The following is a 27,826-nucleotide window of genomic DNA, read 5'->3' on the forward strand; positions in this document are numbered from 1 at the left end:
CCCAAATCTCAAAAGCAATAACAACAACAATAATAGTTAGAGTAATAATAGTGATGACTCATGGAGAGACAGCTCTCTGCAAGGCTCTGTGCTAAGTACTTCTAATATCTAATATATCTTTATCTTAGCTCACTCTCACAGAAAATGTGTCTGTAGATATTAACCCAAGTTTACTGATAAAACCAAGGTTCAAGGAGGCAGAGTATCTTGCCAAAATTCACAGAAACTTGACCACGCAGAGAAGTAGGTCTTGGAACCGGTTTCTCTAACTGAAGACCCTGGAATTTTGTCATAGAGATATTGGTTTCAAATTACTGCCACTACTTATCAGTGTGAACTTCGAGTTTGTTACTTCTGTAAGGGGATAATTATATTTACTTTGTAAGGATGTTGTAAGAGTATGAGGGGGTACTTACAGTGCCAGGCACTTAAGAAATGTTAGTTCATTCTGCCTTTGCCCTTATCAGGACACTCCGGACCTCTCTTCCGCTCCAGACCTCTTAATTTCCATGTGTCATTGGTAAATCAAATTAAGACTGTTTTCTACACCCCATCAGAACTTCAGATAATCTGTAGCTAATTACAGGAGGAATTATGCTGTGCTATCCTTTATACTATCTTCCAATAGTATCTGTTTCAATGCCCTTTTTCATGGATGTCCCAGTAATTATTTATTGCAGGTGCTTCATCTGCTTCTTGTCATGGTAAAGTTGACCTCAAATTATATCAAAAATAGAATAAAAAACTAGGCACAAAAAACTTTGATAGAATTTCTCCCAAGTCTACCATTAACTCTAGTTACCAACCCTTTCTGTTGAATAATTTTTATGTATATTAGCTAAAATTTCCATGCTATATTTCATACCCCAGAGAAATAAAGCAATGCAATTAGATGACTGCATACAAAGGCAATAAATACTCAGCTCAGGTATTTCTGAACCTTTCCACTAAAAACTTCTAAGAAAGCTTTGTTTTAAAAAGTTCCTCCTGTTATGTACATAAAACAAATGGATTTTGAAAACAGATGCTGGTATACCCAGCCCTATAGTGATATTCAGACATCTTGAAGCGCCTGACATTTTCAAGCAGGTGTCAAATGGCTGAAAGCCTTATGGAAAAAAATGCAATTTGTTGCACAATCCAGGTCACTGTTAATCCATTTAAATATTTAAACCTTCAAATATGAAAGTGACTCAAATTATTGCTCTATATATTAGAGAGAATTTGGAGGAATCATTCATATCTGATGTCATACTAATCCTATTTCAGTGTATAACAAATATGTAAAGAAATGCATGTAACAATTCTTAATGTAAAGTAAATGTAGAAACACGAGCTGCTATCAAGAAACAAAAAAAGAAAATCCTGGAAAGGGTCTGAAAAGATCTATATAAATGATGCTATTAAGCCACAAACTAAAACATTTTGGAAAGGGGGAAAGAGCAATGAGTGCATAAATGTCACTAGCAGGTGTTTCCAGACTTACAGAATTTTAGAGCCAGAAAGAACCCCTGAAATCATCTAGCCACGCTTCTAATTTTACAGCTGAGGAAAGAGGCCCTGATGTTAAGCCATTTGCTCAAGGTCACAAAGGCACTAACTAGCAATGCCAGGAATAGAATCCAGGTCTTCTAATTCCTGGAGGAGTGCCTTAAAGTTTAAAATTCCAAGGAGCTCAAGGAAGGGAATAGAACCCAGGGATAAGAGTTTGGGGCGTGAGACATTTATTTCTGGCTTTATTAAATCTTAAATTCAGTTCTCTTCTAAGTCCCAAATGAGGGAGCTAATACTTCATCTTCCAAGTATAACATAGGAGTCATATAACAGAGTATTTATCTTCATGGCCATTTATTTAAAGAGGTTTGTATCCTTCAATAATGTAAATCCTCGGTCAGAATACGAAGACAAAAGAATTTTAAATTAGTGATGGAAGAAAATCTAGGGATAAATGCACCAACTTTGCCTTTAGTATCCCACTGCACATTTAATTTACAGTTTTCTGTCTGAAGGATGATCTTGAAGCACCACAAAGCAGTTATTTATTTAATCTCTTTATACTGGGTGGCTTCTGATTTCTTGCTTGTATAGTTTTTCAGCCCCTTCTTCTTTTACTCTCTAAACATATTTACCAGTTAAAGGGGTATTGTATTTCTATTTTCATTGTAAACCATATGGAAAAAATTGGAAAAGAGATGACTTTGAAAAACTGAACTCATTCTTATAGCATATTATAATTTAGAAGCTAGGAGACTTCGCTGGTGGCGCAGTGGTTAAGAATCGCCTGCCACTGCAGGGGACACGGGTTTGATCCCTGGTCCGGGAAGATCCCATATGCCGCGGAGCAGCTAAGTCCGTGTGCCACAACTACTACGCCCGCATGTTCTAGGGCCCGTGCTCCGCAACGAGAAGCCACTGGAGAGAAGCCCGCGCACCGCAACAAAGGGTAGCCCCTGCTCCCTGCAACTAGAGAAGGCCCGTGCAGCAACGAAGACCCAATACAGCCAAAAAAAGGAAGCTATTACATGTGGCATTTACAATTTTCAAAGCGCTTTACGATACATCTCAGTCGTTTAGCAGAACTCTCTTGAACATTAAACGATCTTCCATTCTTAGGAAGAGGTCTTGGGCACTCCAATTAACATTCCACTTAACAAATATTTGTGAGCACCAGCTCTGGGCCAGCTGTAGTGTTAGATCCTGAGGACTGGAAGAAGAATAAGACAAATCTTTGATCTCAACAAGCTCCATCAACTCTGAAGATCCCTGAAATGTGACCTGCAGCACGACTGTCCACTTCCTGAGTATTCCTTGAAACAAATTTATAAGCAAATGTGGGGTGCTTCTCCTGGTAATCTCCATAGCGTTCCACCAACGGGACCACAGTTCCGTGCTGTGTTACTCTCAGGTCTTGCTGCACCCTGCAATCGCTCAAAGATTTAAAAGTTCCTAAAGCTGGAACTTTCCTCCACTTTCTGAACTAGACCATCCAGGGGTGAGGCCCAGTTTTCTTAATTTTTATAAAGTTCTACAGCTGAGTCTGTGAAACTTGGTCCTGTGTTATTTGAGTCCTAGAATGACAGAGTTTGGACTCTGTGTTAGTAAAAGAAATAGGTTGACACTTATCAGAATCTGTTTTAGATTATAAAATGATGAGAGTGACACACAAAGTATTTATTATCCATGGAAGTTACATGCTTAGGTTGTTGTGTTTCAGCTAACGTGCTATTTTCCCAGTGCTGAATGTTTTTCCCTAGAATCACGGGATGCTGGCTGTCTCTCCTATTCTGAGGGATGGTGACATGTCAACAGATTTTTTAGCCAAGCAAGTCTGTCATGGGGATTATGTACAGGCATTTCCAGATGACAGAAATATTCAAAAGAAACAGTTTCAAACTATCTGTTTTATTTTATTTTTTAAAGTACTGGTCTATATTTTGAAGAAACAAAACAATAAAACATTTTTAAAACGTGAGCTATTTAAGACTAGAGACAGATCTTCCTTACAGTTTTCAAATTTGTTTTTAGCATCTCACTATATTATTTCCAGATTCTTTACTTGGGAGATATTGATAATGATGACAACAAAAGCTAAGTGATACAGGAACTGTTCTAGGGCTACCTCTCATTTCATTCCAGAAAAGGGCCTTGGGAATGACTTTCCACCACAAGAGGGCCACCCTGAGTCACTTCTGTTAGGAAGTTCTAGCAGGAAAGCAGGGCTAAGAGAGGCCATTTAGGGAGTATAATTTGAAGGACAAAGGAACTGATCTGTATTCTCCCCGTCCTGCCCCATCCCAGGGTGTTGCTACCCCACCTATATCTTCTACCAGAAATAGGAGACAGCATTATATTTTTAGTAATTGTCTAATGAAATGCCATTGACAAAGGAAGCGATTACTGGCTAGTCACAACTTTGCTCAGAAAAGGAGAGCTGCTACTCCCAATTAAAAGAACAAGAGAAATCCCCTGAAAGAACAAACAGTGAAACATCTCTCCAGACTACTAGACCCCTAGTTCAAAGAGGAGGTAATAAAAATGCTAAAGGAGTAAGAAAGATGATTGATAGAAGCGCAGAGCAGTGTAACAAGGAACTAGAAACTCTAAAGAGGAACCAATTGAAGTTTAGATAACTCAATTGCTGTGATTACAAACCCATGTAAAAGAAAAAAAGGAACAGCTAACACACAAAAGGGCTGGAAGGAACAGTCAATACAGGTAAGCTTTGATCGGAGCCCGGGGAAAGTCGTCTTTTTCATTCGTGGGCCGTGGAGCAGGGAGAGAGACGGAAGATCAAAAAGAGGAACTGTATGAGTGGTGCTAGATTTTGAGGGGCTAATGTGAGAGGTCTTGGTGCCCAGGTGCAAAGGAATACGGCATCATGATGTGAGAAGGCTACGGTAAAGGATCTGGAGATGAGGGTCCAGGAAGGGAGGCCCACAGTCACACTTCAGTGTAGCCTTGGGTCCACTCCAATCAGAGGACTTGTGCAGAGATAGCTGGACCCACTCTCTACACCAAGGTCTCTTAGTTAAGTCCACAGAGACTCTGACAACGCCCTGACACCTATGCTTGGCCCTTACACTATATTCTTTTGTTGTCGTTGCCACTGAACTATTTTGCACAGTAAGATTCTTTCATTCTTTCTTTTCCAATTATTTTGCATCTACCCTACTGTTTTTAATCCATCTACTTTCCACAAATATGAGTACTTCAAACAAATAGCTACTTGGGAATAAATCACATTCCCTCGAAAGTGACAAGTGTGACCAGAGGCATGAGTTTCTCTTCCTGGAGAGCTTTCTCACTCCAAGATTTGAAGGTCCATTGCTGGGGGATCCTCATTTTCCTTCAACTACCTCCTCTGGCTGCTTTCCTGGGGCTTTTTCCACTACATGGAGTCTAAGCAGGTAGAATAATGCTAAGACCTTCCATACAGTGGTTCTGGTGCTTCTGCAGATACACACTTCCTTTCAGGTGAAGGAGCTCAGATTCCAAAATCCAGAATAAATTAATTTTGCTGACTCATTATGTTAACCACCATCCCCTGCCCCCTTCAAAGTTCTAAACAACTGATCTAGGCTGACACATAGGATGTCTATTTAAATAGTCTAAGTCTGTTTTATCTGTCCAGGAGTTAATAATACAGAGGGAATGACAAAGGGAATGGATTGTACAAAAATCGCACATGTTCATGAAAAAGAAGGGAATTACAAACTAGATGCTAAACTGAGTTTTCTGACATTAACAAATAAAAGACACTATAAGGTATTTTTTTTAAAAAAGCTCTTAAATTCTCTTTCCTTACTAAGCCATTTGAGGCAAGTGGACAAACTGATGAGCTTCTCTCTGCCCCTCAGACTCTTTAAATTTTCAAACACGTAGGTTAAGGCAGGAACTTTCAACATGAACTCAAAGAGCTGACTTGCTGACTTCACAGGTACATTATGAAGAATCTCAGAAAGGAACAAATGTTTGTCAGCCTTCGATGATCACTTATGCCTCTTGCTTGTTAACACAGATTTTATAAGCAGCTCAACCCAAAACACTCAGAAGAGACGACAGAAAAAAAACATGTAAAGCACACTTTTTCAGAATCAATGATTTCCAGAGTTCCATCTTTGGAGTCGGCAGTATAACAAAGCTCCTGAAATAGTCGTATCATTCCTGAGTACTTCAGGGTCCCTTCCCATTTTGTGAAATGAGTAACTCTTCTAAATGTTTCTGAAAGGCTCTAGTTTTTCAATTAGTGCAATCCTCCAACATACTGTTTATTTAATATCTATCTTGGTACAAGAGAAAACTTTTAAATTATTTACCCAATATGCCTAAAAATGTTCTGATGATTTAAAAGAAAAAGAATCAAAACAAAAGCAAAATATTATGAACTGAACTTGAAATACCCTAAACAGAAATTTTGGTTTAGACAACATTCAAAGAAACATTCTCATCCACAAGTCAAAACAGTTACATGAATATTTTTTGAAAGGCTGAAAAACTGCTGAACACCACTGACTATATACTCTTATAGTAAATTTTATGAATTTATAAAATCTTACAATTTTATCTTCAGATGTTGGATTTTCATGGTATTTGATTTAGCTATAGGAAAACTCAGATAACTATGAACTAAAAAAACGTTTTATAATTGTAACAATGAAACTGAATAATCAAGAAACGTCAATACATTTAAGCTTAGTAAACATAAACATCTGAGTCATAAGATAAGATGAGGTTCTTTGAGACATCACAGCCTGGTCTGACAGTGGAAAGTGAAAGGTGGAGATTTTTCCTTATTTTTAACAGGCAAGTGTTGCCTTTGCTGCTCCTGTTCTCTGATCAAGCGAGATGATAACAGCACTCTACTTGAAAGTGGTTCCTAAAAGTGCTGTCAACTTTTCCCACTTTCTGATATTACCCTCTACCACTTTCTCTTCAATCCTTATATTCAATTAGAGCATCTCACCCAAAGCATGACTCTACCAGAGGAAAGTGGGCTGTGGTTCTGTAAGAATATAGCTACCAACACTGCATGAATATTTAGAGTTAAGGCTTAGCTACCAAATTGACATTGCAAACTTCATTGGCAGCTGATGAAATAACCGCATCCCACTCTACCACACAGATTGAAATGAAGGCTGGAGAATGCAAGCCAATACACATTCCAGGCTGAGCACCAAATTTTCCCTTGTTTTATGAGTTTGAGCCTGTTCTGCTTAAAAGTAGCCAAATTGAATTTTTTTTCTTAAATCTAGGCCAAATTACCAAAGACACTCCTTCCTACACCCAAGAATGTGCACACAAAGGAATTTTTTGTTTGTTTGAACTTATTTTCAGTGTGATGTTTAAATAGCACAGATTCAAAGGCGCAAATATGAGAAGATTCCTTGTCTCAATAACTGGAGGATTTTGTTTTCTTCATGAACAAAGAAGCTTGGGCGTTCCTCTTTTAGAGCTAGCTTTATACAACAAAGATAATGTGAGGAACAGGATCAAAGGGGAGGGGAAGGAGATATTGGGGACTCTCTTTCTGAGGTCTTGGGTGCCATCTTTGTTAACTTTTCTTCCCGTGGCTATGCCCTGTGGTGAAAGGGAGAGATGCACCCTAGATCCTTGGTGCTCACAGAACAGCCTGGAGTGCCAGGGAGAAGAAAGCAAGGGACAAGGTCACCTTGCGCCTGCTGGCAGTCTGCTGAGACCGCCTTCCAACTACCGGCCCCCAGCAGGCCCCTAAGATAGATGCAGGTCTGAATCCTCTGACACTAGGTGCATTTCCTATTGTACACCACAGTGTGTAGAGGTGTGTGCGTACACACAGGCACAAACTGAGAAGCCGGCTACGCAGTGGGTAGAGCACAGTTGGAAAGAGCCTCCAAGTCTGTCCTGTTTCCCCTCATCATTATCTTACTGGGGTTGCATATATAAAGAGCCTGGATGGAGTTCAAAATTGTCATGAAATTCTTCTATAAAGTCAATGCCTTAGGAAGCCATAGGTAAGATTAATACCCTTGTTGCCAAGATGACTTTAATTCCTCACAAGAGATCTGAGGGCAAGGCTGGTGTTTTGGTTAGCCCAGCCATCCCTTGGTTAGCATCTCCTTTCTTGTTCAGGTCACAAGATATTGTTGAGGTCTATGTACCAGCCCTGCATTGATTTATGGTATTATTCCATCCAAGAATGCCTAGGGGTTTCATTGTGTTCTCTTAGGGAAATCTAACATGCTCTCAGGTATGCAATGAACAATAAATTGCAACCACAAACCTTTTTTTGCACTTCAATAATAGTACCTGTCAGAGTTAGCTGTTTACATGTCTGTCCTGGTCAATCAATCAATTGAAAGCTGTGAAAAAGTAGAAACTGAACCTCAATTTCCTCTATACCTAACATAGGGGCTTTCCTGTTAAGTAGGGGCTTTCCTGGTGGCGCAGTGGTTGGGAGTCCTCCTGCCGATGCAAGGGACACGGGTTCGTGCCCCGGTCTGGGAAGATCCCACATGCCGCGGAGCTGCTGGGCCCGTGAGCCATGGCCGCTGAGCCTGCGCATCCGGAGCCTGTGCTCCGCAAGGGGAGAGGCCACAACAGTGAGAGGCCCACATACCGCAAAAAAAAAAAAAAAAGTTTGTTAAGTAGACAAAGGATCCATGCTCTATCTTTTTGCTCCATTCTCACATCTCTTTATGTATGCTTTCTCGTCTGGGTTTGGAGGGTAGAATCAGTTGGCATCCATCATTCTTGCTGGGACACCATATCCTCTCTGTGGATCACATGGGGAAGCTTTGTAGCAGAGGTGACTGTATAACGACAAAGTGGTGGTTTGTTAGGGTGTGTGTGTGAGATCATCTTGAGGCTTTAATTCAGCATTCACATGTGTCTGTATCTCCAAGTGTGTGTGTGACCCTGCACACACACAATACTGACCTCGGTTCTCCTTTCTGTCATGTACTATTCCTATTCGTCTTCTCTGATATTGTTTGCTTTAAACACCTGTATGAATGAAAGGGGAGTTTTCTAACACTATCACCAGTGTGGAAAGAGAACTTCTTTGTCATTAGAGGACTTGTGGCAAAGGCCATATGACAAAGGTGGAAATGCCCTAGAGAGGATACGGATATCCAATGAATGCCTGGAACTTTAAGGTCTACTAAAAACCTAGACAACTGATGATTCTATACAGCTATTATCACATGGTTTACTATAACCTTGGTATAAGCTGTATCTACATATTTTTGATAATTCAAACATCTCAAGAATTAGTTCTTGGGAGTTTAAAAAAATACATATATAAATGCTTGGGCTCATACATTCAGTTTCAATTAGTGTGAAGTAGGGTCTCAATTCTAAAAGCATGCCAGGAATTCTGATGTATGGCTAGGGTTGAAAACCACTGATCTAGATATTTAGTTCTTGATTCTCCTTGTGGTAAAGAAAGTTTCAATTCTAAAGCCAGTTTCTTAAAGCCACACAGGGTACTGAATATCCACGATCCTTCTGAAGTGAACAAGTGCACTGCATGCCATGCTTCCCCAGAGGGATAATGTTAGGAATCTGGGCAGGACAATTATTTGAAATTCTGACCCCTTTCCTCTAAATGCCAATGAGCTTCCAGTCATTGTGACTGGAACTGGCAACACCTCCATAAGCTACCAAATGCTCCATAGGTAGCTAAGAGTCATTGCTTGCTTAGCTGGCTGTATCTGGCTCCCAAGGCAATAAATATTTCAGATAAATTTCAGCCTCAAACATTTACCTTCAGTTCCACTTCCATTGCCAAAATGGTTCCTCTGAGATGGTGGTCTAGGGGTTGACCAAGGATCTAACAGACAAATTTTGATTTTTAAAGTGGTTGCTTTTCCTGAGATGAGAATTTTTAAAAAGTAACACTTGAATAATTAAGTATAGCATTTATGTTATTTCATTTGTTCTTGTCATGACGTTCTATCTAGCCATTTGAATCTCTAAGACAAAAAGCCGCAAGTATGTAGTGACAGATTTGAACTGTTGGTCAACCACTCCTCACTCCCGGTCTCTCCTCCCCTCAAAACAAAACAAAATGAAAACCAAAATTAAATTGAAAACCATGGATATTAAGAGCAAGTATTATAAACTAAATTTTAAACTATTATGTAGTTTTCCTTTTTATTAAATTAATACTCAAAGGGAAACTGACGTGCTGGGGGATGAGGACTCAAAAGACTGTTGCCAGTACCAAATTTTGTATTAGAGCAAAGATTTTCCATATATTACTTTTTATGCTGAGGGCAAGACACTTCACTTTACTACAGATTTTCATATCCACCAACCAACATACAAGTATCTCTACGTCTGTGACGTCAACGAGTGCTAGTATTTCTGAATCTTGGTGACAGTAGTGCAGTCCAGCTTTCCACTCTGTAAACTGCCAATGAGGTTGACAGAATAGGACCTTCTGGGTACAGGAAACCTATCCAGGCCACTTTAGGTAGGAGGAGAAAGGATAATGTTGAGGTTCACCAAAGTAAGTTTGTCTAGAGAGCAACTCCCACTGGAACTATGCTACTGGCTTTGGACTGTGATTTAATGAAATTCTACAGAATGACTATTCTTTTCCCTACTCAAAATATTTAATATACTGTATTTCTAGCATATTTCCTGCCCCAGAAGCAGTTCTGTGTGGTAACCTATTATAGAGGACAGGACTCCAGGCAAAAACTTGATTAGCAATATATGGCTCCAAGTATAACAGGTAAATGCAGAAATGGTTGGTTTGGTTGGAATGGTTGAAGCTGGTCAAATGTAGTAGGATGAAGATAATTACTTTCTCAATGAACTAAGGCCTAATCCACTCTCATGCTTCCAAACACATCTTTTTAGACAGAACACCATCAGTATCACAATAAATAGTTTAGTTCCCATGATGGTCACATTTCATTTGTTCACCATAATTTTCATTGATATTTATTGGTTATCAAAATTATGTTGTTAGTCTGTTGCAACCTAGCAAAAGTACTTTATAAGTCTATATATTTTCTAAGATGTGACCAACTTGTGAATGTCCAGCTTTTGAATTATCATAATAGTCAAATACTGAGAAATAATTGAGAGATCTAGGCAATTTTTACAGTCATTCTTACAGTGATTTAAGAAGAGTGCAAATCAAGATGTAAAAGAAAGAAGTAAAAATTTAAATGATTCATAAAAAGAGAAGTCATACTTACTCCCTTACCTGAAACATTTAATGCTCAGGCTTCTTATTGAATTTAGTAGTGGTAAGATGTGTCTTTTTAAAGAAATAAGCAGTCTTCAGTGTTTTTACAGCATTGGTTACTACAGAAATTATACTTCTTTTACTTCTTGTCTTGAAGGGTGAACAAAACAAACAAACTGAAAATACTACAATGAATGGTAAATGATGAGAGATTTACAGTACAAAAAACAGTGTAAAAAGGAAGACAAGTTTAAATATCGTTGTGTAAGAAAGTGATGAAAATAATACAAGAATGAGAATAAGTAAAATGATAGGCTGGAACATCTGGGAAGGTAAATGCAAAGACAAAAAGAAGAACTCATTAATAATAATTTTTAAAACTTAAGTTTATATCAACTAATCTAAGCATTCATTCAACTTACAATAGAGAACCCTCCCTTATATATATTTACAAAGTCTGAAAACCTACTATTATGTACAGTACTTTCTCTCACTCTGATTTCTATCTCTTCACCCTGAGAGTATAATTGAAAAGCCACATACTTAAAGTATTCAAAAATCTGAAACTAGGAAATTAAAAACCAACTATGTGATATAATACATAGAGGAAAAAAATCTTTAATATTTCGAAATTCAACAAGTTTTATTATAAAAGTTTGTTTTTTTTTTTTAAATAGCAAAGCAAAGCAGCATGCGAGATAAATAAGCGATAGGGTTGCAATTTTTCTAGTTGTGACTAACAGGCAGTTAATCTAATATCATGCTTCTGTGTATAAACTGATTTTTAAGTTTAACCCTCTTGCGTGTCTTAAAAGCCATGCATGCTGTTGTTCTTCCGTGGGTTCTCCAATGGATACAAGATACCAGCCTTGCTAGAGGAGTAGCACTGCCTGTTTGCTTTATAAACTCTCTTCCGTGCTTAACCCTGACAAAATGCATCAGTCTTTGGCCACCATACCTGGCTAGAGGAGATCAGTCCAACTCATCGGGTGTGCCTCTACAATTAGGATGAAGGAAAAATGCTGGTTTTCCCTGTTCGGGAATAGTTATTACTATTTCTCTGAATTAGTGTTGCCTTAAAGCTAAGGTATAACACTCCTTCCCCAGTCCTGAGATTCTCCGTTATAGAGCCGACAGTGATTTTCTCTAGAAATAAAGATCATGTTACTTCGACGTGTGGTAGGTACATCAGCGGCTCCTATTTGCTCCTCTTGGTAGGGATCCAGACACAATATTATCTCTCTTTACCTCTGGTTTCTACATTCTTTCCAGGAGTTATGCATCAATCCTGATCATTTAGTGATTTGAAAATATTTTAAGCTTAATTTGAATCTCGGCTCGAAAACCACAGATGAGCAATTGAAGATTTCTATTCGGAATCTTCTTGCAGCTCAATCTATTAGAATCAGTAGAGTAATATTGAAAATGTGGACCTTCAATAATCATATATTTTAGAAATCCTTTCATCTTTACACAAAAACTGGGGGTGGGGGGTGGAGAGAGGGGGAGGCGGGCAAATTTCCCTTTTAAGCAAAACAGAGGGAGAATAGTTGCTAAGTGATTGGACTACGAAAACCTCAGGCCTGAAGAAGGACAGTGTGAAAGAACAAGTGCGCCATGGGGCTTCCAAGCCCAGAGAGGCTCTGAGCTGGGACTTCCCTAAAGCGGGGCTTGGAGGTCGGTGCGCGGAGTCGCCCCTCCAGGGACCGCGGCTCCGCGGACCAGCCTCGCCATCGCCGTGGCTCGCAATAGGCAGAACTGTACCTGACTCACGGATATGGGCTCCTCGGCGCCGGCGTCGTCCGCGGACTTGGGCACCTCGAGGCGGTCGATGAAGGTCTGCAGCTCCTTGCGGAAGGCCTTCATCTGCGCATTGATGCGGTAGAGCAGCTCGTGCTCGCGGATGCGGCTGCCATCGTCCTCCTCGTCCATCAGTCCGAACAGGTCCCCGTTGGCCACGTAGATGCGCGCCTCGGTGATGATGGTGCTGGTGTCAGCGATGAGCCGGTCGATGGTCTTGCCCAGGCGCTCGGCCTCCGAGCGGATGTCCTTCATCTGCTGCCGGTCAGAGAAGCTCTTGGGCCAGGGTCCGGGCGCGGGGTAGAAGGAGCGGGTGGGCGTGAGGCAGCGGATGTTGCGCACCTCCTCCGAGTCGCTCTCGCCGCCGATGGGCCCTTCGCGCTTGCGGTGTGGCGGCCGCGAGTCGTCGTCGCTCTCCTTCTTGCCCGCATCGCTCTCGGCGTCGCTGTCGCGGGGGCTGCCGCGGATGCCCAGGTGAGAAGCCAGGTCATAGCGCTGCATGTTGGACATGAGCACGCGGTTCTCGTACTGCAGCTGCATGACCTTGCCGCTGAGCTCGTTGATCTGCAGGCGAGCCGCCTTCAGCTCCTCCTGCAGGGCCTCGGTCTTGGCGCTGTCGTGGTGCCGCGCGCTCTCGTGGCCGCCCGACTTGTACTTGTACTTGTTGAGCTCCGCCGTGATGCGCTTGTTCTGCTCCTCCAGGTCGGCCACGTTCCTCCGCAGCAGCTCCGTCTCGTCTTCCACCAGCTGCAGGTGCTGCCGCAGCTCCGACAGGGATTCGCTCTGCTCCCGCAGGAGGGGGTTGGCCGAGCCGTTAAAGTCGTCGCCCTTCAGATCATCCAGTTCCGCCTTCAGGCCTCTGTTCTCCACCTCCAGTTCGACGATTTTTCTGCCGAGGATGTTGGCTTCTTCCTCCACCAGCCTCAGCCGCAGCTTGAGCTCAGCCTCTCTGGTGCTGGGAGGCCCCCCGGCTTCTCCTTTAGGCAAAGGACTGTCCAGATCCCCATAAAAGGATCTGTACTTCTGGAGCTCGTGTTCGAATCTGTCCTTTTCTTTATCAATCTTGGCCATTTTCTTTCTCATCAAAGCAGCTTCTTCCTTCACGAACTGCAGCTGGCATTTCAGATCTTCATTGTCCTCCTCATTTGAGAAAAAAAAAGGGAAGCGGACAGGAGATCATTTTTATGTAAATAAAACAACCAAAAAGGGACACCTGCAAAACTAACTCCTTTTTCTTGTAAATAAGATTTAATGAGACAGAGAAGTAGATGCTGTACATTTTTCCCAAATCATTTAAATTCTTTGGCAGAGAAAAGACTAGGACAATATTACATCCTGGAAACCAAAAGAGAAGGGAATATAAAAAGAAAAACTGTGGTCATCACTATTCAGAGAATTATACGTTCTCACTGCATACAACTGTTTGGCTGTCATTTTCAACAATGTTCATTTTGTTTGTTTTGTTTTTCTCATGGTTTGAGTTCCCCTGACTGTAGTAAATATGAAACCTCTTCCCTGGAAGGAGCATGTGGCTTAATATGTACCCACTGCCATTTATTGAGCTCTGACTCTCAGCCAGATACTGTAAAGTTCTTCACATGTATGACCTAATTTAACGTGCAGAGTAAGCTTATGAGTAGCTATTAAAATTCCTGGTTTAAAGATGTTCGATAGCTTGTTCAAGGTTACATAGCTCATAAGTGGCAAAGGACAAAGATGAAACTGGAATTCGGTTCTGACACTAAAGCTTAGTTTGGTACATGATCACTCGGCCATACAGCAAGTAATCTGTCCCCCATCTTTATGCAAGGGAGAATTGTTTTTAAAGGGCTTTAAAGTAGGGAAAGTTTAACACTGGAATGGTCCGTCCAAGAAGAAATTGGTAAGTGTTCCATCTAGATCACTTTTAAAATTGGATTTATTTCCATCAGTCTGAAATGGATAGAACTGGTTCTGCCTGGTAAAAGGATGATGGCGTAGACCCTGTAGAAGTTCTTCTCACACATTCTTAGGACAACCTTCAAACCCTAATCATTAACTAAACGGAAAACTACAAACAGAAAAATGGAAATCAACTCTTTCTCAGAGAGCTAATATAAAAACACATTATTATATCCAAGGACATATTTCCCAAAGACAATTTCCCAAAATTCTCTTTTAAGTATGCACTTTGGGCATACCATGTAACTTCTGTGGACTTTGGTTTCCTCATTTTAAAAAATGGGAAGGAATAAAAATGCCTTTCTTTTCCAGCACTGAGTCAGCTGTGTTTGAGATGAATTCTGGTAAAAAAGTAGCAACCACTGATGGTGAAGGTGAGGAGAATAATGAGCTCCTGCCAGAGATGCTCAATAAATATGGCCCAGAGCTTTTGCGAGAGAAGAGATGGAGAGCAGGGCACTGGGCTCCTATGCTCCCATCCACTAATAAGAATTAGTATGAGAGTTGCTGAGTGTGCAGAGCCTGAATATCACATTCCTTATATCATTATATCCTCACATGAGCCCCACGAGGAAGATGATATACTATGTCTACTTTGCAGACAAGGCAGCTACATGGTAGAGCGCAAATTAATGTGACAGAGCACATCTGTATTCAGACTGATTCCAAAAATCATATTTTTTCCACTGTACATGTTGCGTGAAAAGATGCATGAGAGGAAAAAAGTAGGGCAATGAGGTAAGATAACAAAATCAGATGTGCTGGCTTGTATGCTTCCCTTTAGAAGGGGTTTAGAAGAAAAGAGAGAAGCACAGAGAACTGAGAGAACTCCAGGAGCATAGTGAAAAAGGATAAGAATATATGTCACAGATAGATTCGATGTGAGAATCCGTTTCCCAAGCAAAGAAAGAAGCTGCCCTGCAAGAGACTATGTGTTCGGGTCCCTGAACTAATTCTGTGAGGATGAAACCAAGGACGTATTACAATGTCTAATAGCACATCAGCAGAAGAGTCAAAGATAACCCCAATGTTTTGAGCTTGGGTGTCTTGATGGATGTGTTGCCAATAATAGGGACAGAGACTGAACAAAGAGGATCAAGTTTTATGGGAAGAATATGGATTTAAGTACATTAAAACGCTGCCTTTGAGGTGTGTCGGTGGAGGGATACCCAGTGGAAACATCTATCAACAGGCATGTGGAATCTCAGGCCCAAGATTACCAAGATTACAGCACTGGACCTAGAGGACAGCTCAGGCCCAGAGGGGAGGACATGAGGATGAGATGCATAGAGGTGATGATTGAAGCTATTGCAATGGCTTCAGAGGCAATCAAAGAGGAGAAAAAAAGAAAGGGAGACTGAGAAGAAATGATTAAAAGTTGGAGCACAGAGCAGGAGAGTCGAAGGTCACTAAAGCCAGAATTAGAAATAATGTTTGAATAGAAAGTTGTCCAACAATATGCATATCAAATATGCTTTTATCTAGACTAGGCTCTGCTGGGAAGTAAGAGCAGGTGAGACTGGGAAGCTAGCTGGGCTGCATGTTCTATCAAAGTCCTCGATTGCAAGGCAAGGCCTTTATTTGCTAGTAAGAAAAAAAAATGTTATAATACTGCACTTTGAATCTAACCAAAACGGCAATGGATGTGATATAAATCACAGACTGGAACAGAATAACACTTCGCTGGACTATGTAAAGCAAATATAAAAGAGGAGGATATTTGATTTGTGTACGTGTAAGCTCTCCTGCCCAAAGGGATGAAAACATGAAAAGTATTTTAAGAGTTGGACCTATATTGCATGTAACAAAGCCGTGATAAAGAAGGAAGGAGAATGATGGGCATGATGATTATTTTATTTATTTTAAGAGAAGTCTTTTCAAGATACCAAGTATGGTAGTTTCTGCAATGGCCAAGGTTTAAGAATCCTGTATGCCAATGTGCCTTGCCTCCTCATCCTATAACCTAACTATCGTAGGCTCCGTTTGGAACTGGGCAGGGAAATCCCATATATAAATGTGAAATCATTAAAATCAGAGATTGTTTGGAAAGTGCCTCGTTGAAATGTAACTGATCAGAAACGCTTGCTCCTGTTTTTCACAGTGAATGCCAGTCAAGAAACATTACAAAGCTTTGAGATGTGAAGCAAGCTGTCTCTTATTTTTGTGTATGTTAAAGACTCAGTCTTGAGAAGATACAGACGACGTTAAGAGGAAGGGGAACATAAAGATGATGAGGGCCCAAAGCAGTGAACTGAGCTTGGCTTTAACCTAGCCACTACTGGAAGCTAAGTTGCACTCTGATAAATTACATATACTAACTCATTTAATCTGTACAACTCTCTATTATGACCCCATTTTAAGGATGAGGAGACAGCTTGTCTAAGGCCATGCAGCTGGTATGTGGCAGAGATTCCCATGTAGGCAACCTGACCCTAAAGTTACTGTTTTTAACTGCTATGCAATACCATTTCTCAGTATATAAAGTCACTGTGCTGCTGGAGGAACATGTGAGGAATACAAAGAAGAAACTGAATAAAATGAAATAAAAAGCTATATAAATAATAGCAGGTTGAACCATATGAAATTGCCATTCGTGTAGGTCAGAACAACAGCATGTTGCAATTTCATATGGCTCATCTAGAAAAGGGGGACGTGGGAGTATTCAAAAGTGCATATTGATCCCGCTGCAGAGTGCCAGACACTAGACACCGATGAGTGCAAGCTGAATAAGATGGCCCCTGCCTACAATATGCCCTGGCTAAGCATGGGAGATGAATATGTAAATGTGAATTACAACAATATAGGATGCTTGCCCTAACATAAGTATGTGACTCAATGGTCCTCAACCTTGACTGAGCAATAGAATCAACTATGGACTATTTTATAATTGAGATCTCCCATCTGAGACAGTCCAATCAATCTTCTGGGGTGGGTTTTTGAAAAAAAGACAGGTAATAACCTCTGAAAATAAATGAATTGAAAATGATAGCAGGGACTTCAAAGGCCATAATAGCGTCCTTGCAAATTTCCCAGGACATTTCTGTGCATGAAATAAAAACTGGTGGATTGCAACATGTCTTGACTGTTGTAAGGCCCCAGGTTCCACTGAGAAGTTGATGAAAGCTGCATATGTCTTTTGCAGAAAAGTGCCCCTGTACACATGGAGTGGGGGGTCCACAGAGCCAGGAACAAACAGTTAAGAATTCCTGGATTAGAGAATGTTGTTGAAAAAAATAAATAAGCTTTACCATGGGAAGTATAAGAATAGGACAAAAGAATAGGACAAACATGAGTTAAAAAAATAAACTGTTGATTAAAGCTGACTTAAGATTTTTAGAACGGGGAGCGTATAGCACCTCTCCCTCAGTGAGGCGGGGAAGAGAACTGTTGCATAAAATTATGGCAAAGACACGGTGCGAGAGTTGTGGTGACAGAGCATATATGAACTTATTAAGGGGATGATGAGAAAGGTGCAAAAAGGAGATGATTTTGGTAGGAGACTCTGGGATTCTAGAACTGCTGAGGCCTATAAATGTTCATGTCCAGCACCAGGGGAAAAATTAACCAAGGACAGAGCAGGGAGAGCGAGGAAGAGGAAAATTAACAATTAATATGTTATGCTTTTAAAAAAATGAGTGAGATCAACTTTTTCAAATTTTGAATATTTAAGTATTGCTTTAGTTAAAATTATTATCTAATGAGAAAACCCCTTGTAAGAATAAAAAAAAGTACATATGCTACAGTCCTATAGATCCCAACTTACACATTTAAAAATCAATATCTAGCCAAGTATTTTTTTTTTTTTTTTTTGGTACATGGGCCTCTCACTATTGTGGCCTCTCCCATTGCGGAGCACAGGCTCCGGACGCGCAGGCTCAGTGGCCATGGCTCACGGGCCCAGCCGCTCCGCAGCATGTGGGATCTTCCCGGACCGGGGCACGAACCCGTGTCCCCTGCATCGGCAGGCGGACTCTCAACCACTGCGCCACCAGGGAAGCCCTAGCCAAGTATTTTTAACGAGCCATAGTATCATAGCTGTCCCTAAATATTTCCTCTTCTGTTTTAAAATCTCCTTTATTACATCCACCAGCACCTCTGCTCTCCCTAAAAGTAGACCTAGTCTTTACTGTGGCTGTGTTTCTAAGTCTCTTAACAAGCCCATGTTGAAGACATGTTTTAAGTTTTATTTTTATTACTTAATTTCCTTTCTTTTGCTTCCCCAGTCATTGGTAGAGAGAACTACTTCACGCTAGGACTCTCCAAAGCCATCAGGAGTCTCTCCCTCCCCTCTGCCACCCTTCCTACAACATTCCTTACTTTACTCTCTCCTGATACTATAGGAATAGCTATTCTATTGTCCTTATTAATTATGAGTGAACAAGATCAGCACCATGGGTACAGTTCTTAAATGTAGCAACACATAAAGTACTAATGACATTCTGCTGTGTGCTTACAATGCAAAAGCAATAATAACAGGGATGTTAGCGCTAGCTTTTAAAGAAAAGATACTGAATGCTTTATATTGTCTCCTGCATCTACAGCTACATAATTGATATGCATAATTTAACTCTGTTTTACATGAGTGTATCTGGTTACTATGTCTACTTATAGATGTAGCTTATTATTACATACATTTAGAGATGTCTGATGTACTAGCTGAAATTTTATTTCCACATACCTCTGTGGGAGTCTGTTGAGCCTTCTTTTCAGATTTTGGCAAATCTTTGCTTCCTCTTCTCTTTAAAGATAACTGAAATAAAGCATGAATAGATTTAGTTTGGTAAACTACAATTTTAATTCAATTTTATATTTTTAAGTATCCTAATTTCCTATGATAAAACCAAGCCAAATGAAAAGTGTTAGTTTAATAGCCATAAGGGAGGGAAAGAAAACCAAACCAGATAGATTTAGATATATTTTACTTTGGATGGGGATATATATCACAATAGAAGAGTAGCTGGCAATTACCAAGGTGATTTGGGAAATACAGGAAACCTACTATAAAAACGCAGAAAAGCAATTTGGAGAAAATTTAGATCGATAACTCAATGTATTATATTATTCAAATGAAAGAAATCCTTGTTAGCATTCTACATCATTAAAGAAAAGAAAGGAATACGGTATTATTTGCAGTTGGACTTAGGTTGTTATAAGCTTATAAAGACAAACTTTCAGTGGATTTATGTAGAATTTGAAGAATTTCATTCTTTCCTCACCACATATGCATGTAGACAAACATGATACACATGTTCATGTACACTCTTCCACACACATGTAATACTGTAGGGAATAGTAGGGGTTATAGTAAAATGGAGATGGCATGCTCCATCTAAAGGAGCCGGCTGAGGGGGAATTAGGAATGTAGGCTTTTTCAAAAGAAGCCGGAGATCTGGATTTTTACGTAAAATCTCCCCCATTTTATTGGCTGGCTCTAATTGAAATTCAAACAAATAACACTTTGTAGGTCAAAAAATACACATCTAGTGTCAAATCCTTTCATGGACCAGCAGTATTGATCTCTGGTGCTCAGTTCCATTTCTCACCACCGTTAAAATAAAGTTCCTCTGTATGAACAGTAACTGTATGTATGAATATCTACCATGTACCAAATACTGAGCTGGATACACAATTAAATAATGCACCTACCATTAGTAAGCTCACAATTTAGCGTGGGAGACAGGGATGCAAACAAAGTACAAGTTGGCAAATGCCGTGCTTTCGGTTCTGTAAAGAAGCGACTTTGTCCTAGTGTGGCATCACCACCATGAGAGTAATAGCTGCCACACAGCAGACGTTGAAAACAATACTGGCTGAACTAATGAGTGAATATGAAACATGAGATTCTGAGGTCAAAGAGGAGGATGGCGGTACAGGCTGACAGGAAAAGGAGGCACGGTTTCTCTAAAGAGCAGGCTTCATGAATTTGCCAAGACCTGCAAATTAAATTCTTCACATGTTCATTTCTAACCCAGTTCCAGTGTTAAAGGCTGGCATACGTTCGTGCTGCAACTGCTTTCATTCAGTATAAAAAGGAAACTACAGAGCCGAATGAATAGTCTACGTGGTTATTTATTTCTAGTTCACAGACATTCTCCATGTTGCTTGTATAATTTTCTTAGAAACAGAAGCTGTGGGGACTGATTCACCATAACCAAAAGTGATTTAGGAACCAAGCAGCAAAAACAGTCTCAAGAAAACCAAGAATATAGTGAGAGCTGAACTGGGGAATCCTGGAACATTCTGTATAGGGGCTACCTACAAAGAACCACCTTATTTTGTTGAATATTTATGGAATGCTCTTACTTTGAATTTACTCCATTATATGTTTATTTAGCACTTACTAATGCACTTCATAAGGTACCATAATAAAAACAGCACAGTCTCTGCTCATTATGAAGTTCCTGATTTACTTGGCAAATGGTCAGTTCAGTCTGCAATTTAATACAGTGTGATGAAAGCAATGATAATGCAGAAGCAATATTAACTGGCATTGATTGAGGACTAATTCATGTCAAACACTTTATATACATTACCCCAACTAATTCTTAAAACACCCCTTTAGTCTCCTTTTGCAGATGGTAACACTAAAGCTTAGAGAGGTTAACTAGATTATTTAAATCAGTGGTTCTCAAAGTACGATCCCCAGAACAACATCATCAGTGTCACTTGGTAACTTGTGATAAATGCAAATTCTCGGGACCCATCCCAGAACTACTGAATCAGAAACTCTGGAAATGGGGCCTAGTGAGCCACAATTTAACCAGCTCTCCAGGTGATTCTGATGCATGTTGAACTGTGAGAAGCATTGGTCTAAACTCACTACTTGGTAAGTAGCAAAATCAGATCTTGACCCAAGTCTTTCTGATCTTTATTATTTACTAGATCACAAAGAAGAAAGGCTTAATCCAGTCTAGGGCTGGAGATGGTATGGGGAACTAGAGGTGATTTCCAGAAAGAAGTAACAGCTTATCTTGAATCTGGTAGACGAGGACTAACACACCTAAAGATGGAGAGGAGGGCGAAGGGAAGAACAAAGCATTCCACGTAGACCATTTCTGGAACACAAAGAAATTTGGGATGGCTGTAACAAAGTGTGAGGAGAGGGTGACATGGGATTTACTATCAGATCTTGAAGGACATTGAATAAAGTTTGGATTTTACCTCATCAAGTCAAATTATTGTCCTAAGGTCAATTAGAAGTATTAAGAGGTTTAATTACTAAGTTATTAATTTACTAAATTTAATTATCCAATTAATTAGAATAATTAAATTAAATCATGATTAAATTACATTATTAGATTAGTTAAATTTCATTATTAAATTATTATTAAAGGAGTATCCATAATCAGATTGTCATAGAAGAAATACAAAGACACAAAGGTGGTAGTCCAAATGACCATGAAGTAAAGGGATGACATGCAAGTGAAATGAGGGAAAGTATGCTCTGGTTCTGAGAACTTTTGCGGGGGAGTTTGTTTTTCATTCATTCCACATATATTTGTTGAGTTCTGGCATATATACGGTACAGTATGGTTATACAAATATGAGAAATATTTTACTCTCCTCCCAAAGAGCTAACTGTCTATGATGGTAAAAAGAATGCAGGTAATTAGTTAAAACAGTAGACAGAATTAACAGCATTTATGAATAAAGAACAAACAAACGATTGAGAGAGCAAAGAAACAGCTATGGTTCCAGACGTCGGGAAATCAGAGAAAATCACCCAAGAGCGCTGACCTTTGAAGGACGTGCAACATTTCAACAGAAATAAAACCAAGTAAACAGCAAGGGCAAAGGTGTGGAGGAATAAGCATGCCTTACAGATGAATGGAGACAGAGACACTATAGAGACGAGATAGAAGAAGACGCTTCAGGGACTGAGGTCAGCTTGTGGAGATGAGAAATTTAGATTTTATCGTGTGGGCAATGTAAAAATGAGCCCTCTAAATTAATACAGGAGAAATGCTGAAACTAGGCCATCCTTTCTTAAGAGGCATTTTCTATTTTACTTTTATTTAAACATCACTCAAGTGGTGGGTCAAACTCAAATAAAGCTCTGAGAGAAGGTTTCCCCCTAAATAAAAATATATTGCCTTTAAGGAACCCCCAGGACTACCTGTACCTTTAAGTATCACATTTAAATTTTCAATAAATATTTAATCATCTTTTCGTATTCCTGTAAGTTTTTATTAACTTTCTGATCCCAATGAAACAAAGATGAGAGATTCATTTGGGAAGAGAAAGCTGGAGAAATAAGGTAAGTCTAAACAGTCTCTTTCCCATGAGGATAAAATTTTGTCACCGCCCCCTCTAATCATACCATCCCACATTCATGCACTAAATCTAGGAACCTCTATAAGGGGACCAGTTTAGGAGGCTAGAGCTAAATCTCACATTTTCATCTTTGTTCTCAAAGTAGGCACTTCAGGTGGCTCTCTAGATAAATATGTTGAAAACATGTCTTGTCCACATCTTAATCCTTTGCATTCCCATCCTCAGCTATCCAAAAGAGACTGCTGTTCTTTTTATCCACGCGAAGGCCAGGAATTAGAAAGTTTTACCAAAAATTGTTTGCACAGCAATTATATAAATTGGATTTGTGTTCTAAAATGTTTTGAGACTGACTTTCTTCCTCGATTAAAATCTGGTACACTTCTTAATATGTGATCTCTTTGTGTTTTTGGCAATTAAACAACAGAGAAGAACCCGTCTAAAATGTTACTTTTATACATATTATTTGTACAAAAATCTCCTATGTACTTAATAAAATTAAAGAGGGATCCATTTGTACGGTGATTAAATCAAGAAGGAAACTATAACTGTATTAATATAGGATTTATGGAGCACTAAATGTGTGCCATGTACTTCCCTAAGTACTTAATATGTATCCATTCATTTAATCTTACCAGTCTTAGGAGTCTGCCACCATTATCCAAAGCACACAAAGGATAAACCACTTAGCTAGCAAGTGTTAGAGCCAGGATGTAAGTTATCCAGCTTCACGGCTTTTGCTCTGAACAATTACATCCCACTGCTACTCTAAAACAAGTAGAGGGTTATATTATTTCTGGGCATATCCTTCTGTATGCTATTACATCATAGCTGCATGGGTTTGAGGCACTAGTTTATATATATTACACATGAGCAATGTATTTTTCTATTGTCAACACAGAAGTCAGCAGAAGTGACATACACACTCACTGGTTCTCACAGCCATCCTGTGAATGCTTGTGACTTCAGGGTGACATTGGAAGTGAGGCATGGGGATTTCTGACTGAAGGCTGGAGGAAAACTTGAAGAGCCAGGAACTCTGGCTCTGCTACCATCTGAATGCTTGTGTCTCCTCAAAGTTCATATGTTGAAATCCTAATGCCTAAGATGGTGGTAACAGGAGGTAGGACCTTTGGGAGGTGCTGAGATCATGAGAGTGGAGCCCTCAACAATGGGATTAGCGCCCTTTTAAAAGAGACCCCACGGAGCTCTTGAGCCTCTTCTGCCATATAAGTATACAAGTTTGTGACCTGGAAGAGAGCTCTCACTTGACCATGCTGGCATGCTGAGCTGGGACTTCCCAAACTGTGAGAAATAAATTTCTGTTGTTTATAAGCCAACCAGTCGGTGGGATTTTGTTATAGCAACCCATTTTGAAAGGGAACAGGAGAGGCTCTTGTCCCTAGAAGTCCTCCTCCTTGCCTTGTGTGTTACATCCTTGACACCTGGCAGAGGAGGGGCAGGTAAGAGCACCCAGAGATCTTGCCCACGACCACATTCTCCACTCTCTCCCCTCAACGTATGAGGCAGGGTCCCAAGCTTTATACAAGACATGATCTTGAGAAGCAAAGGGAATGTGGGTGAAGGAGGCATGCTAGGATGATCAGGTCTTGTTACTCTTTGGCAAATCTTCCAGTGGTTTTCCAGCTCGCTCAGTCAGAGCCATGCTTTACTAAGGCACAGGAGACCTTGACTACACACTGGATTTGTCCTGGTGCCATTTTAAAAAGACATGACCAGGCTTCAACCCAGACAAATTTCAATAGATTCTGGGGTTGGGCTCAGGAATTTTTTCCAAGCTCCCACAGTGGGTAAAATGTACAGCTGGCTCTGAACCACAACCCTGAGCTATGTGGTCAGCCCTGCCCCCCACCCCAAACAAGCTCTCCAGCCTCATCCCCACCTCACTCCTCCTCTGCTTTCCCGGCTCCAGTGTCACCAACATCCCTGTGGTTCCTCAAACATGCCAAGCATGCTCCAGATTGGGCCTTTCCTCTGCCTGCAACACTCTTCCTTCATACACTCTCACCACCCACTCCCATAGCTCATTCAGGGTCCCTAATTAGAGAGGCCTTCCCAGACCACTTGGTACAAAAAAACAGGGAAGCCCCTATAAAATACCTCCTCTCCTCTCTTCTCCACACATTCCTTGTCTTCCTAACTCCGCTTTATTTTTCTCCAGACCTCCTCTCACCCTCTGACGTGTGTATCTGTTTCATGTCTGTCTCATTCTGGGATGTGAGTTCCACCCATGCAGGGCCTTTGTAATGTTCTGTGATAGCTCTGGCTCTTAGAAATATACCTGGCACAAAGGAGTTGCTCAGACAATGTCAGTTGAATGAGAAAATAGCTACTTCGACCTTATTTTTTACGTAGCTTTGTTTTTGAAGCATCCTAATCCAAGAAATTGGTAGGTTAAAACAAACAAATAAGTCCATTTTAAAAGTTCCATTTAAAGCTTAGAAAAACAAAGTGTCTCAACCTTTTCAACAAAAAGACTAAAGAGTAAAAAATGTATGAGCTGAAAAGTATTTAAAATGGGACATATGATACACCTTTGCTCTGTTCTAATACTTTTTTTGATTTTTACCAATTCACTTTCCCAGCGTGATAAATTAAGATTCTAGGTCTCAAAATCATTTTGTTTGGTACCAACACTCTTTGATGGCCTATCTGCCTTTGTGGCTTCTTCTCATCAGCACCTCTACAACAGTTTCTCTTCTTCCCCTGGCCCTGGAAGTCTACAGAGTCTCTGCTTCTCTTCCTGCCCTCAAGCCCGGATCAAGACACTCTACACCAAAGTGCATTCTTAAGTGACCTCTTCTTAGCTCTCAGTCGTGGAAGGAACCAAGTCAATGACTCTCCATACTCTTTCACTTTCCCTAGCCTTGGAGAAACATCAATGTGATAATTCTTATGTGAACTAAGTTACTTCCCATGTAATATAATTCACCAAGGATTTACAAAACATAATCTGGAAATTATGGGCATAAAGGAGCCTAACCTTTGGGTTCCTACCAGTGTCTCTTATACATTAGACTTAAGACTTTATTAGTGATAAAGGCTTTCCACAGTAAAACTGTTTACAAAACTGGCTGTATTTTTCCCCTCCCAGTAAATAGTCCATTTACAATGTGCCCCATTAAGAGGCAGAGTCTTTTTCTGCACCTCTTCAAACTGGGCTGGCCTTGTGACCTGCTTTGACCAATAAAATACAGCAGGAGTAACATGTGGTAGGAAAGATGACATGCTAGTTCTGACTCTACCCTCAAGAGATCGTGCACATTTCTGCTCATTCTCTCTTAGAAACATGCTGCCCCATGTGACAAGTCCGGGATAGCCTGCTGGATGAAAAGAGTCACATGGCCTAGTTATTCCCATTGTCCTAGCCAACAGCCAGCCAACTCCCAGAAGCAGAGCTTCCCAACTGACTGTCAGCTGACCACAAATATATTCGGGGACCCAACTGAGACCAGAATAATCCATACAGAGGGCAAAAGAATTAGGCAAATAAATGATAGTTTAATGCCACTGAGTTTTGTGATAGTTTGTTGCACATAAACAGCTATTACATTTACCAAATATTTTTCATCATTGAGTTTGAAAAATATTCAGTTGATATTTATTTTAAAAAATCCTTTATTCAAATCCCAGAAAAACAAAAGACATACATAAAAGGCTAGGTAAAAGAGCTGAAGGGAGGATCACAAAACATAGGAAAAAAAGAAAGTCAAGGTACTTTCTTTGTTTTTATTTTTCCCCTACTTTTGTCAATATTTTGATTCCATAAAATATTTTTTTAATAAAACTGAGCTTTAAATAAGTTATCATAAAAGCTTCCCTTTCAGTTCTAAAAGGTAGATGCTTCTCTTAAGATGCTTCTTTTAATAGAAGAAGGTGTTTAATTAGCACCGAAGGCGTGATACAAGTTAAATGCTAATAAAGTTCATTCTAACAGTCAAGCTTAATACAGGGTCTGGCTCAGCACATTTTTGAAGTACTTCTTCTATTTGAACTTAGCTTTTATTCTTCCTTTTTCAGAAGAAGTGATGTATACATCTTTACAGTGCTTCCCTGGATCTAGGTTTCTAATTTATATCTGTCAATTTTATTTGTCCTTTTGTTTCTATAGTTTTCTTAGGCAAGGGAAGAAAAATAATTTTACAAAACTTCCTAATTAAGTCAATTTACAGAGTTGAAACATAAACAATTCAAAGAAAGCTGTATTGAGAAAATTCTCAATTGCATTTTAAGGACTAGATTTCCCAAACTCCTACTGATTGTTAGTTTAAAAAGCCAGAATTTAGAAAGGGATAGAATAGAGAAGAGAGGAAAAGAAAGTTGTCATTAATAAATCTATTCCAAGAAACAACTTGGGAAGAATTGGGGAAGAAAATTAATCAACAATTTAAATCTGGGATTTGTTCCCAGAAAATACTAATATTTATTAGTATTAGTATTTATTTAAAAAACTGCATTTTTCATTCTTGGGGAAGATGGGGATCCCCTTCTGAATATTATCACAGAGGTACATGTCACACATGGAGAGGTGTATCTGGCATACAGAGTGTGTGTCATGGAGGTGGAGACCCACATCTGCAAGAATAAATCAACCCTCTTTTGCCAGAAGGTTATCTTCTCCTTCTGTCCCACAAGCCCAGGCCCCTTCTGAGTTATGAGGCTTCAAAACTTATATTTTCTTACCTACAGTGAATGCCTAAGTAAACACTTTTAAAAGCTGGAAAAGCTAGTTTTCTGCTCTACTTCGAACCAATGCCAAATTGAAATAGCTGGGATCATGTCCTTTGTTATTTAAAGGGTTTTTTAAAAATAAAAGAATCCAATGAATTTTCCTTTTCTTGGCTCCTTCATCCTTCTCCCTTTGTGCTGATGTAGATATCCAAAACAGAGGTCAGACTGAATACAGAGTTGTATAAATTCTTTATTGCTAAAGAATCTCAATGTGTGAATTCTGTAGAGCATGCTATCAAACCAAACCACCAATGAAAGAGAAAACATTAGAACTTTTGCCTATGTGGGAGTCAGGATTATCTCCTCAGGGCCACATGGCTTTGAATGGCTCTAGAGTTGCATAGTGTCTTTCCTTTTTAAAAGTCATTCTTTGGTGCCAGT

General features: G+C 39.9%; 1 protein-coding gene across 1 annotated transcript in view; it reads right to left on the reverse strand.

The window, feature by feature from the left end:
* The window catches only part of MTCL3 (MTCL family member 3), a 55,947-nt gene continuing 28,121 nt past the window's right edge, over positions 1 to 27,826 (reverse strand). Inside the window, exons 4-6 of the mRNA XM_089921988.1 lie at positions 19,101 to 19,172; positions 12,446 to 13,621; positions 1 to 11,005 (exon numbers count right to left, since the gene is read on the reverse strand). Coding sequence (XP_089778114.1) covers positions 10,895 to 11,005; positions 12,446 to 13,621; positions 19,101 to 19,172 — 1,359 coding nt within the window. The 3' untranslated portion in view covers positions 1 to 10,894. The remainder of the gene's footprint in view (positions 11,006 to 12,445; positions 13,622 to 19,100; positions 19,173 to 27,826) is intronic.

Source organism: Delphinapterus leucas, chromosome 12 (assembly GCF_059928025.1).
Source record: "Delphinapterus leucas isolate spDelLeu-1000000601 "Yukka" chromosome 12, BTC_Dleu_Yukka2, whole genome shotgun sequence".
NCBI lineage: Eukaryota > Metazoa > Chordata > Mammalia > Artiodactyla > Monodontidae > Delphinapterus > Delphinapterus leucas.